This window comes from Colletotrichum lupini, chromosome 3, assembly GCF_023278565.1.
Source record: "Colletotrichum lupini chromosome 3, complete sequence".
Taxonomy (NCBI): Eukaryota; Fungi; Ascomycota; class Sordariomycetes; order Glomerellales; family Glomerellaceae; genus Colletotrichum; species Colletotrichum lupini.
Window position 1 is genome coordinate 1,898,654 of NC_064676.1, and position 11,738 is coordinate 1,910,391.

General features: G+C 53.9%; 3 protein-coding genes across 3 annotated transcripts; 1 reads left to right on the top strand and 2 right to left on the bottom strand.

The window, feature by feature from the left end:
* Positions 1-1,613: 1,613 nt before the first annotated feature.
* CLUP02_05309 (uncharacterized protein) lies at positions 1,614-3,034 on the top strand (the record flags this gene model as incomplete). Its single annotated transcript, XM_049284317.1, has 2 exons — positions 1,614-2,838; positions 2,907-3,034. Coding segments are annotated over 2 exons (1,353 nt in total), but the record flags the coding sequence as incomplete, so codon positions are not given.
* A 306-nt stretch (positions 3,035-3,340) lies between these two features.
* On the bottom strand, positions 3,341-8,025 carry CLUP02_05310 (uncharacterized protein; the record flags this gene model as incomplete). Its single annotated transcript, XM_049284318.1, has 22 exons — positions 3,341-3,377; positions 3,462-3,603; positions 3,661-3,828; positions 3,895-3,973; positions 4,074-4,173; positions 4,327-4,614; positions 4,668-4,758; positions 4,925-5,138; positions 5,259-5,456; positions 5,641-5,705; positions 5,774-5,806; positions 5,860-5,952; positions 6,037-6,228; positions 6,291-6,424; positions 6,485-6,512; positions 6,574-6,665; positions 6,722-6,828; positions 6,915-7,086; positions 7,190-7,229; positions 7,291-7,571; positions 7,622-7,941; positions 7,981-8,025. 22 exons carry the CDS (start codon positions 8,023-8,025, stop codon positions 3,341-3,343), a joined length of 2,919 nt encoding a protein of 972 aa, XP_049141461.1.
* Positions 8,026-8,108: 83 nt separating this feature from the next.
* On the bottom strand, positions 8,109-9,198 carry CLUP02_05311 (uncharacterized protein; the record flags this gene model as incomplete). The annotated part of the gene is made up of 4 exons (XM_049284319.1): positions 8,109-8,585; positions 8,682-8,790; positions 8,835-8,956; positions 9,049-9,198. The coding sequence occupies 4 exons, from the start codon at positions 9,196-9,198 to the stop codon at positions 8,109-8,111; spliced, it is 858 nt and encodes a 285-aa protein (XP_049141462.1).
* Between the last annotated feature and the right edge of the window lie 2,540 nt (positions 9,199-11,738).

An 11,738-nucleotide genomic window follows, 5' to 3' on the forward strand; every position in this document is an offset into this window, starting at 1 on the left:
TGTCTGTCTCTCCCCCCTCACTCCACCCACTCCTTCTTACTCGCAAACACACCCCCTTCCCTCCCGTTGTCTTCCTTCTCTCCTTCCTTGCCCGCCCCCCTTACCCCCGGTCGAACCCCCATCCCTCTTTTCTTGCTAAAGTGACCCCACCACACGTCTTCTTCCTCATCTTTCTCGTTGCCAGAAAAAACACACCCCCTCTCCATCGGTTTCCTCACCCCACCCCTTCACCTCATCGCTCCACACCAGGCACTCTAACACCAAGTAAAGCGACATCATAGCTTCATCTGCTGTCTCTCCTGCCTGACCCGGAAGCACCACAGGATGTAAAAGCGTTGTTCCCTCGCCTCCCCCATCCCTCTTTGCGAATTCTACACCTTGACCCAATTTTCTGAACGCTCATCATCAGAGAGATCATCAGCTCCATCATCCAACCTCAAGCCCAACCACGCATTACAGACAGAGCGCTCCGCCTTCTTTCCTGCTTGCCCTGTGCTTTCGGTTCGTCACAACTGAACAGAAAGAAATAGAGAGCGCATTGAGAGGCAGCAAAATCAAAAAAAAAGAAGCAACTGTCTGTTCTTCGGCACTGCCCCCATATCTTTTTTTCTTCCACACACAAGAACGAGAAAAAGATACTGGTACCTTTTACACCAAAAAAAAGCACCACGCTACGTACACTACGTACACACACACACACTCACACACACACAACACGGGAGAGCCCCACTATTTGCGAACTTGAGGAAAAAGGGAAGGGGAGAAAAAAAAACACACCAACGCACTTCCAATTATCGGTCGTCTTCTCCCGGCTGACTTCAGAGCCGTCCGCACTCTACACCGCACTACTGAACTACACCTGGGGTCCCTGTCACGGCTCCCCAATTGACCTCGAGACTTTTCACCAAACCGTCCTCGACACCGCAGATCTTTCTCCCATTTCGACTTCGTCCCAGGGACGTACTCCAGGTCTCTCCTCCTCTTCCTTCCTGGTCAACTTGTCAAAAATTGGGCCACCATCTCTTTCTCTCTCTCCTCTCCTCTCCCATTCTCATCCACAATCCCACATCCTCATTCACTCACTTTACACACCTCTAAACCCACGCTACGCACTACCGTGCATCCGCTCCGCTCTCGCTGGTCTACACCTACTTCGTACACTACCTTGCCCTACGGAGTACTTCGCTACTGTACCTCAACCTGGTCGTTCCCTCCCTCAAGGCTCCTCCTCAGCCTGCCCCCCGGTCCTAATCTGAACCATCCTGCTACCCTACCTAATCGCCCCCAACCCTGTCCGCCTCGGCCTCTTTCCCACGGGATATTGGCGCTGTCGATCACTCTGAGTCGGAGTCGTCACAGCTGTCTGCAGAGAACGAGTCTCCACACGACTCTCCCATGTCCCGCTGACCACTGTGCAACAAGCTTCATACGACTCTTGCCTGGTCGGCCCAAACGATTGGTCTCAGCTCTCAACTGGTTCAAATACTCGTGTGTCAGTAGTCCACAGGCACACACTTAAACCTCGCTGATCCCCCAACCTCAACTCACACAACTCCCACGGCATCATCCAGTTCTATCTGATCCGTAACACGACTTGGCTTTTTCTCAAAGCCGTTGCACTTGCATCCGATCAGCAAACGCTATTCCACCGGACATCTACCTTTGTTGACGCTCAACCTCGTCATCCCATCTCATCATCACCACCACAACCTCTCATCACCACCATCATCAACACCACCAACCATACCATCATGACTATGACATTAGATTCCCAGCAACGATTCGGACCTTTAAACACATTCGACCACATGTCTTCCTACGCACATTCATCATCCTCCTCCTCCCCCCAGTTCTCAAACCCGTGGGCAAACACCTCATCACCTCAAGCTCCTCAGGGCTTGTATGCTCCTCACCACGGTCACTCTCTCAACTCGGGTCTGGGCTTGGACAGGTCACACACTGCTAGGACTAGCACCAGCAGCAATGCCTCATCTTTGGGTTCTTACGGACAGATCCCAGTGACGGCAGCTTCAGCAGGTAGTCTCCCCATGGCAGACCCTCTGCCTAGGTCGGACTTACTCACTCTTCCCCAAGATATCCTCAGTATCAACCGCATGGCTGCCACCTCGGCCCCTGCCTACGGTGATGCTCCCTACGCGACCGCCGCTTCCCCTGTCAACGCTACTTACACGGCTTCTCCCACCCCCTACGAGACCATGGGCTACGCACCTGCTCCCATGCGCTCTACTTTCGCCCTTGCTCCGGAACCCGAACACTCTCGGAGATTCTCTCACTCGTCAGTACCCTCAACTTCCCTGGTCGATGTCACAACCCCCAATATTCTGGCCCGGCCCCATCGCAACTCAATGATTGACTTTAACAACAGAGGAATTCACCACCACGATGAGCGCAGGAGCTTCGCTGATGCCCTCGACGCAAGCCACGGCATGCTCGCCATGAGCCAAGAGACTCCCCGTAACATCTATGGCGCCCGCAGCGACAGAGCTTCAGGTGACTCGTACGGCTTCCCCTCGACGCACTCTACCAGCTCTTCCGTATCCTCCGCCTCTGGATTCGGCAACTACTACGGCGCCGACTCTGTTAGCGACTACTCTACTGCCGGCTCAGACATCGAGTCTGTCACCTCCCGGACCCTCCCCAGGCCCCACGGCCTCATGGCTCCCCAGATCCCGCCTGCGCCCCAATCCATGATGGGCCAGTTCAGCTCCAAGGTGTCGTCCAGCACGCAGAAGAAGCATAAGTGCAAGGTGTGCGACAAGCGTTTCACTCGCCCTTCTTCTCTTCAGACGCACATGTACAGCCACACTGGCGAGAAGCGTATGTTACACCCATTATCATGCGTGCCAAGGCATATCTCCAGATTACACGTGCTAATATCAGTATAGCCTTTGCCTGCGAGGTCGAAGGTTGCGGTCGTCACTTCTCCGTAGTATCAAATCTGCGGAGGCACAAGAAGGTCCACAAGGGCGACGCTCGCTCTGAAGCTGGTTCTGAAGACCATCACTCCGATTAATCGGACTCAACTTGCCATATCCACATGTACAACAAGCTGTAACGGCAACATCGTTGTTCTCGAAACAATCCTCGGCGAGTATGATCAGTACGAGCTCACGAGTTTTCCCGGTTCGAGTCATGACCTAAAGTCTATACCCACTCTCGACACCGAAACCCCCTCCACATCTGCGAGTGGCTCGACAACGGGGTTGTGATTTTTCAAAAATTTCTCATAGACGGTCTTCGTTTTTTCATCGGTTCTCACACGATACCATTCTTACAATCGTTATAATATCCATCTATCTGCGAGCGAAAGAGACAAAAGTCAGGCGGCGGCAAAGGAATTGGCGGGCGGGTTGTCACTTTCGGATCATCATCATAAAGGGTGTCTCATGATATGTTGGAGATTTTTTTACCAATGCTTTTTTTTATTGGCTTACTTTTACCTGCGACTATTCGAGCCCGCGGGCTCCGGAACGATGCGGCAGAGTCGACGGCGCCTCATGGCTGTGAGGTACGCATGGGAAAGGGGGAAACTGCAGGAGGAGGAAGGGGGACAAGGGCGCGGATTCACTTCATTGTCGATCGCTCAACCCCACACCACACAACCCCCAGGATACGGGCCTGGTTGGTGGCTGGACCAACCACATTCTTGTCCATTTTCGGTTTTCAAATGTTTGAAAGAGGAAGAAGATCTCCAAGAGGTCATGGAGGACCTGGCGATACCCTCACCCTTGGCGTTGAACGGATACTGGGCTGCACTCTTGTTATTTTCTGCCTTTTGTTTTTCATCACCTGTTACTTTGTTGCGCACTCATCATGTCGTTTCCGCCCGTTGGGAAATTCCACCAAAAGGGTCCTTTTTCTTAGATGACGAACCAGAGGTTGGTGCCTTGGCGGCACACCTCGCAAAAACTCGACCCTGTTCCCAAACCGGGAGGGCGACTTGTACTACTAGCTTCCACACACGATGATTATACCCATCTTACTAAGAAATGCCACTGCATTTTCTAGTTTGCATCGTCGAGGACAATTTTTTTTCTTTGGACTTTTGAGACTCTTTGCTTCACATCCCTCGTGACTTGAGCGGCGAAGGCGGCGGCGGCGGCGAGCAAAGGAAATGGGTTGTGATTTAAGGAAACCAGATTAGTGGATTGGCTGGTAGTGTCACTGGTTATGGGTAACCACGCACATAGTACATTGCGAACAGTATAATATAATAGTAGTACGAAGAATTTCAAAAAAGAAAATTCACATCAACCATCTGTAACCCGCGCATCTCCAACGGCCAAAGCTTGATAGATCGGCAACGCAAGATCAGACCACCTCTGATGCAATGAAGCTCCCTGGGCTTGTAGGAACATTCGATCGATCAATTGCAGGTGGTCAAGCATCAAATAGATGGCGCGGCGCCGAGGGCACGGGGGAACGGTTCCTCTCCTCCGCCTTTGCATCAAGATGGGGAAAACGACAATCTGCATCCCCAAGTAGACTGGGCCCCCGAGCTCCCGTGCTTCCCCCCTCCCGGGCCTCCAAAAGCGCCATGCCTGCCATCTCATCACATATGCATCTCTCCCCGCAATGGGGATGAAGCCGAAGCTTGAGATGAGGATGTGTGTATTTGGGGCTTGGACGGTTCGGCTCTCACCGACTCGCCACCTGCCATGCGATGCGGTCTATTCGGGCAATGATATCCCAATGTCATGGCCCTGAAATCTGGAGGATTGGTAGGTATTCCGTGGTCTAGTGTGGTTCAACCACGGCGCGCGCCTTTGTCTCATCGCAAATCCAATCGCTTTCGCCGAGTGCGGAAGCTGAAAGTGTGCGTATACCTACTGCCGGCCGGCACCGCGTATGCGTGTGTGACAACCCAATGGTAGGGATAAGCCTAAATGAGGGTCGGGCTCACTGCCTTTCTGACAAAACCCAAGGCAATGCCAGGCACCCAGCAAAACGCCATGATTTTGATAGAAAGAGGGGGCTCTTTGGGGAAAGGGGAAAGAGGCTGCGTCGATCTCTAAGAAAGGGGGGAGGGGGTTGTGCGAGTGTTCATGTGAAAACATGGGAGAAGCTGCCGCGTGGTCAACGATCGGCGCGCAGTTGCGTTCGGTACGCGGGGCGTACTCTCACGCACACACACACATTGACATGCTTGGTATATGCTAGGTATTAGGACGGGGTTGCGCCCATGGTCAGATAAGATGATCCATCTTGAACGTGGCTCGCGAATTGGCGGGTTGGACGCTGCCGAGGGGTCGCTCGGGGGAGGCAAAAACCGACAAAAAGTCCTGATGGAAGTGGAGGCTCAATTCGCGACGTTGTTGTCGTCGTTGCTGGCCTTGGTCAAGGTCACCTGGTCCGGGCATGTTAGCGGCGACTTTGTTTTTGGAACAAGGCGCCGTTGCGGCAACTGAGTCGAACGCGGCGACACGGAAGGGCGGCTAAAAGGGAGGGGGTTTGCCTCGCCATGATGGAGGCGTTTCGGGGCGGAGACTCGGGGAGGCTACGGAAAGAGGCTAACGAAGACGGGGGAAGAAGCAACCTTGGGTTACGTAGATAGAGGGGAGCGCTATCAAGGATGGATATGTGCTTACGTAGTTTACGGAGTCCTCAAGGGGATCTCACCAAGACGGCACTAGGCCAACTTTGCCATGAAGTGACGGATGGCGTATGGGCCAAAACGGAGATGACTAATTCAGTGTCATGTACGACGTGGTGTTAGTTATAGTAGGAAGAGACGGATCCCAAAGAGGCCAACTAGAATGGTCAATCTGCAATTCTGCCGCAGAGACTAAGTCGTGTCGTATGCCCGTCCGTTGGAGCTAATGTATAGTATGAGCGGACCAAGAGGGACAAGGGGTGGGAAGACCAATATGAGAGAGAGGATACAACCTGGGAGATCGCATATGCATTGGAGGACTGACAGGTTTGGGAGGTCTCAGTGTGGAGCGCCCCGAGTATGTGAGATGCAAACGAGGAGGGCACCTAATCATTCGATATGGGATGAAGATTAACGGAGACTAGGAATGATGAGGGGAACTTTGTCATTGACAATATGTGGCATTACACCAAGAACTGCGAAGACGGGGGACTGGGATCGCTGGGAGAAGGGAGCAAGGAAGTAGAGCTCCGCTGAACTGGATAAGTTGGAGATGGATGGGCTGGGGATGACGATGTAGGAACCATAACAAATGGAGACTGCGGACCTTTGTGCTGCAAGTGGTGGACAGGCCAAGGCAAAGGCTATGCAAGATGAGGCAAGCCCCAAAGTGAACCAGATGCCTGCCTACGCAGTGTGTGCTTGAAAAGACAAGCCATCGGAACAAAAGCCTGATGGCAGATGTGGGAGGTGGAGAGGGTCAACAAAAAGTATGTATCCACACCGTTATCGTCGCCGTGGTGGTTGTAACTTGTCGTCGTTCTCAGCATCGAATTGCCTCATCCCAGCCGCAAGCCCCAGCTCTTGCACCGTCCCGCGGAGCCACAAGAAGAGCCAACTTCGGCGCAACCAGAGATGAAGGGAAAAGTGGATGCGCGTGTTTCAGCAACATGTCAGACTCCGCACATAGGCACGCGTCGAGCAGCGAGCATCTGTTTGCTGGGATTTGGCACCAAGATGAGCTCTGATCATTTCCTGCTCGAGAGATATCCTGGAGTTAAGCTCGATCAAGCTTCGTGGTGGGCTGAACGGGAGTGATTGGATGACATTGCCTCGGGCGGGGCGATCTTGGAAGAGACGGATCCCGGCGGTGCTGAAGTCTGAACTGTGGACTGTGCTGGGGACGTTTTACATCTGATGCCTGGTGGTTCGGGCTACAATGTCGGTCATGTATCCGTCCAGAGAAAAGCGCATATACGTAGTACGCTCGAAAAGAGAGGTCCATTGTGATGATGGATACCTCGATAGCACCTTGGTCCTTGGGTAGACACAGCGGACCCATTCGAACGGCATTTGATGAAGTGGTCCGGCTCAACTTCTCGAGACGGTCAGTCTGAGTGGTTTCTGAGAGGGCTCCTCTTCCGTTGTTAGAGCCAGGCTCTCTATCCATACGAGATAAGATAGCGACCCCACTGCACACGACGTCTTTGTTTGATCCTCGGGGATGGTGAGGTTACATCCAGCAAGACCAGAGCGTCAAATGTACCGTACTACCGTACCCGTACCAAGCCTGACCAAAAGCAGCAGAAGAAGGGCACAATGACCCAGGATTTGGCTGGGATTTCTGCTCGCGAGGCACCCGATTCGATGGAACTAAACGATATCCAAAACATGACTTCTCTGGAGCTTCACGTCTAATGCCATCCCAGAGTTCCGTGGTGCTAGGTTTCGCTGGGCATTCCACGGAGCTTGGAGGACGGCCAGCAAATGAGGTGACAAGGCGAACATTTCCAAGCCCTGCCGGACCACCGACGATCCGCCAGGTACCGACACCGACACACACTCATGTCCATCCTTCAGCGGATACGCGCGTGACAAGTCTCTGAGCCTGCCGTGACCGGCTTTCCTACCCCAGATCACGGGGACGGGGATGTCCAGTTGCGCTCCTGCAAGGATTCTGCCATTACACCATCAGAGTGATCTTGTGCTCGAATCGCGATGCAGTACGGTGCTAGCCCGTTGAAGCGCTGCGTGAAATAATGGAAGCCATGAGTGCCAGGTGCGAAGCGATGCTGAGCAAGCGAGAGACGGCATTGCTTGGCACCCGTCTCTTGATAGTGTCTTTGTCCACCATCCGAGGTTTGTGATGGTATGCGGAGGTTCCGCCCAACTAGCGAGGTAGCATGCGGTGCTCGAAATGCAGCGGGCGCGCCAACGACGGCAGCGCAACGGCAAAAAAGCTGGCGAGGCGTCAAAGTGGCCGCAGCCGACCATGGAAGGCGAAGACGCTCGAGAGTTCGCGCACCCCAAGTGTCAAGTACCTTGTGCTAGTAGGGCTCCGTCATCGAGATACCGGCGCACGAGACAGATGGCTGCTTCAGAGGGGGGAAGCCTGTTGACCTCAACGTCATGGTGGCCGCGGCACAGGCTTTTGGTCGTGCTCTCGTGTCGTGTGCGGTGATTTAGGTTGTGAGTGGTGATTGGAGTCGGTTATTCAGTTGGATGCGGTGGGTGGGTAGCAGATAGCATAGCTAGTGCCTGTAAATGCGCCGTCAAGGGTGCTTGGATGTGTGGGTGGGCGGGAGTGTGTTCGTTGTTTGGTCGACATGGAGCAGAACAGATACAGATGGGTAGTATGTAAATGTGCGTGCCCGTGCCCGCAGCCCGTGTAGCAGTGGTACGGCATCGTACCGCGGCGGCGCTGGCGGCGGGCCATTTGGCGGCCGGGGAATGTCACGGAGGGAGGGATAGGTTGGATGCAATTCGCAGGCTTCGCAATCCGGTAGCGTTTTTGTAAAAGGTGTGGCCGTACTCCGTACTGTACAGATACCCCCTCGGTTGGAGGACTCCTGGATCGAAAGCAGCCAACGAGCAGACGCGCTAGTGCGGCTAGCTGCACGCAGACCCAGCATTGGATTGGGGCAAGGCAGACGCCTCTCAAGATGGGATCTTCAGGGTCCTTCTGCTGTTCCTAGAACCCTAGGGTCTGAACGCCCACCCCGGATTTTTTGTTCGATGGGGAAGAGTCAGGCGTGGGTGTTGGTGTTGTTGATGATGGTATTGGTACGCGCTTTGGATGAATTTTGGTCCACGGTCGGTTCGCAAGGGACAATGCTTGTTTCCGAACCAAATGCGATGTCATTGCTGTCTCGGCCAGTGAACGAGGCGCCCAGTGTCTGTTGATTTGATTGCATGCTCATGGGTGCGCTCTATTTGCCACAAGGCTGCCTGGGTAGATGTAAGTTGAGGTTGGCTACCAACCACAATGAAGGGGGTGCGTAGGAAAGAATTGGAGGAACCTTGGAGAGGAGACGACGGTTGAAGCTGGAGGGTTGGGGACGACTTGGGGTGGCATGCTCATGTTGTCACTCATGCCTCGTCCTTGCTCGCCTTGCCGTTCTCATCAGGTCCTTCCTGTACCCTCGTAGAGTTACAAGTCGCAGATACCATACATCCTTGGCCCAGCAAGGCCGAAGCGGAGAATGACATGCTGTCCTCAGCAACACGAGCGACGGGACATGGAATTCTCTGTTGGGTAACTGCATGAAGACATCACCAGCTGCTCCGTCTCCGATGCAAGTCATCGTCACTTCCAACCTCCAACACACCGCCAATTTCTCACGCAGGAGCAGTAGCGGATATGGGCAGAAAAAAGATAAAAAGGACATCACAAGTGAGCAATGTGATGGGTTCATCGACCCCCAATCGGCAGGCACGCCCGGCCGGTACTGCGGGCAGGTATCTTGCAGTGTCGTACCTGCTAAAGCTGCACTCCCTCTACCTAAGGCACGTAGGCTAATAAGGCATGTGCTACCTATGCTAAAAGGCATCCGGAAGGAAGAGGCACGTCTGCACTCTGTCTGCACTCTGCACGGGAAAGCGAAGAGGGTGTGGAGGATGGATGGATGCCGTGGTTCGTCGTTGGAATTAACAACCCGGACGCGGTGACGTCGGTGGCTTCGAGAGCGGGACTAGAGCGGGGATACTGACTCTGTGGTATTCCCACCCTGAGCCGGCATCCACAAACGTCATTGTGCCACGGCCGCCATGGAGTCCGGCCCATCTGACTGGCCTACAATTCGCCAATGGAGAGGGGGGTGAATCCAGCAAATGTCCAAGATCCAAGGCGGAGTACGTACTTTCCAGTACTGCGTACACACCCCTCTTTCCACAGCTACCAAAAGAAAAGAAATGCAACAACCAATTCTAGCTAATGCATGCAAGGTAGGAAGGTATCGCGACAAAGACCAAAGATGCCTGCCTCAGATCCCAAGGCGGTGCTTCCTTCATCTCTGACCTGATGGATATGTCACTGAAAATTTGTTACAGGAAAATGAAGAGAGCAGAAAATCGTCAATTCAGTTCCATGCCACTCCAAAGGACCCTGCCACCGGCCCCAAAATCTCTAATTGACCCCACCGAAAGAAAATACTGTGCACCATCCACGAAAGCAGAGCAGCTACGGGGTACCGAGTACGGATAGCCATACCTTATTCATTCATACGGCGCAGGCATAGTGCATGTTCTCTCAACCGAAGTTTCATGTTCCCTGTCGACGCATTTCATCTCATCAAAGAACGAGGGAAGAAGCCAACCGACCCTTATTTCCCTGGTTTCTATTTTTCGCAACCTCCTCCACCCTTTTTCAAAGTTCACTTTGGCACCTCCACCCATCTCGAAACACAAGATCTGCCGCAGGCCCGCAGCTCAATTGATGCCAACCCTCATGGTCCATGAACCATTCGGCATCCTTTCGTCCCTTGACAGCAGTGGCCACAGGGATGTCCGTGTCTCGTCTTTACGCTGCCCGTGAATCGCAGTCGTAGTTGCAGTCGCAGTCGCCTCGTCTCTTGGGACGGAACCATCAAGTAGGAAATAGGGGTCGAGGCATATTCCTGGCAAACATTGCCCACTACGGATACTCTACCAGACGACACAGCGGCATGCCTTTCCAGAGAAGCCCGTGTTCCTGACCACCCACTGACCGCTAGCTGCGCAGGAGACTTTGCGCCCTGCAGGCTGCGGTACCAACTGCCCTCCATTGACAAACAGAGGCACCCAGTGTCCGGACGGATACAGCGTTTTGCCTGTCTCGAGCTCCAACAGTGACGCGCACCTCACACCCTCAAGGCGCCACCTAACACCATGGCATTTTCGTAGATGTCCATGTTCAGGCGCCAGGAAATGCCATTGTCCTGAGGCGTCGAGCAGCTTACGGAACCAAGACCAACCGTGTTGCACTGCCATCGCGCCTTCTGCAGCGTCTATTCGTACCCCCCCACACGCCGTGCCCCCTTTTGTTTACTTTGACGGACCCCTAAGAAAGGAAAACAACGGCGGAACGACGCGGCCACACCCTAGCCACCGCAATGCCAATGCCCTGCAAGTCTCGGACAGGCTTAGAGGACGGATAGACCAGACGAGAGATACTCGATCCTCAGCACAGGGTCTTCTCTGCGCCATTGCCCAATGCAATTCAATCCAAGCCCATCCAAGCTTCGACTGCGGTTGCGACTCCTCCGACCAGAGTCAAACACACCCTGTGCCAGTGCGGAGAGTTCAGTAGATAAACGTTGCCTTACGAATACTTGACCTCAATGTGCAGCCCTCTGTCGCCTCTCGCCTCCCGTCGGCCTGAGAGCGCTGAGCTCTGCTCACCTCAGTTTCTTTTGATGGTCCTGTGCCATGCCCCGACGCGGGAGCCATCCGCCCTCCACCACTCCTGAGCATCAGATAACACTGAATCCCAGCACCTGAGATGGCATCCTTGCCCATAGAGCCAGCCTCACTCCTCTGGCACGACCAATGGCTTCTGCTAGCGACACAACACTGCACACCGGCACGCCACGGACCATTTGCTTGCCTGCTTGCCTCCCCACCACGGTACGTCTACGGATATATGGAAATTTGGAAACAAAGAAAAAGAGGCGGCAAAGACCCCCATGCTCAGAAGTCTACACAGTACGTACGGCGTACCACAGAGAAGTCACAAACCAGTCGCTTTGGCCAATGGAAGCAGCTATCCAAGCCTTCATACCTATGCAGTACCCTGAATTGCCACCACGAAGCTACCGGGTATATTCTCCTTTAACGCATTTACCTTCCCTCCAACCACCAGACACAA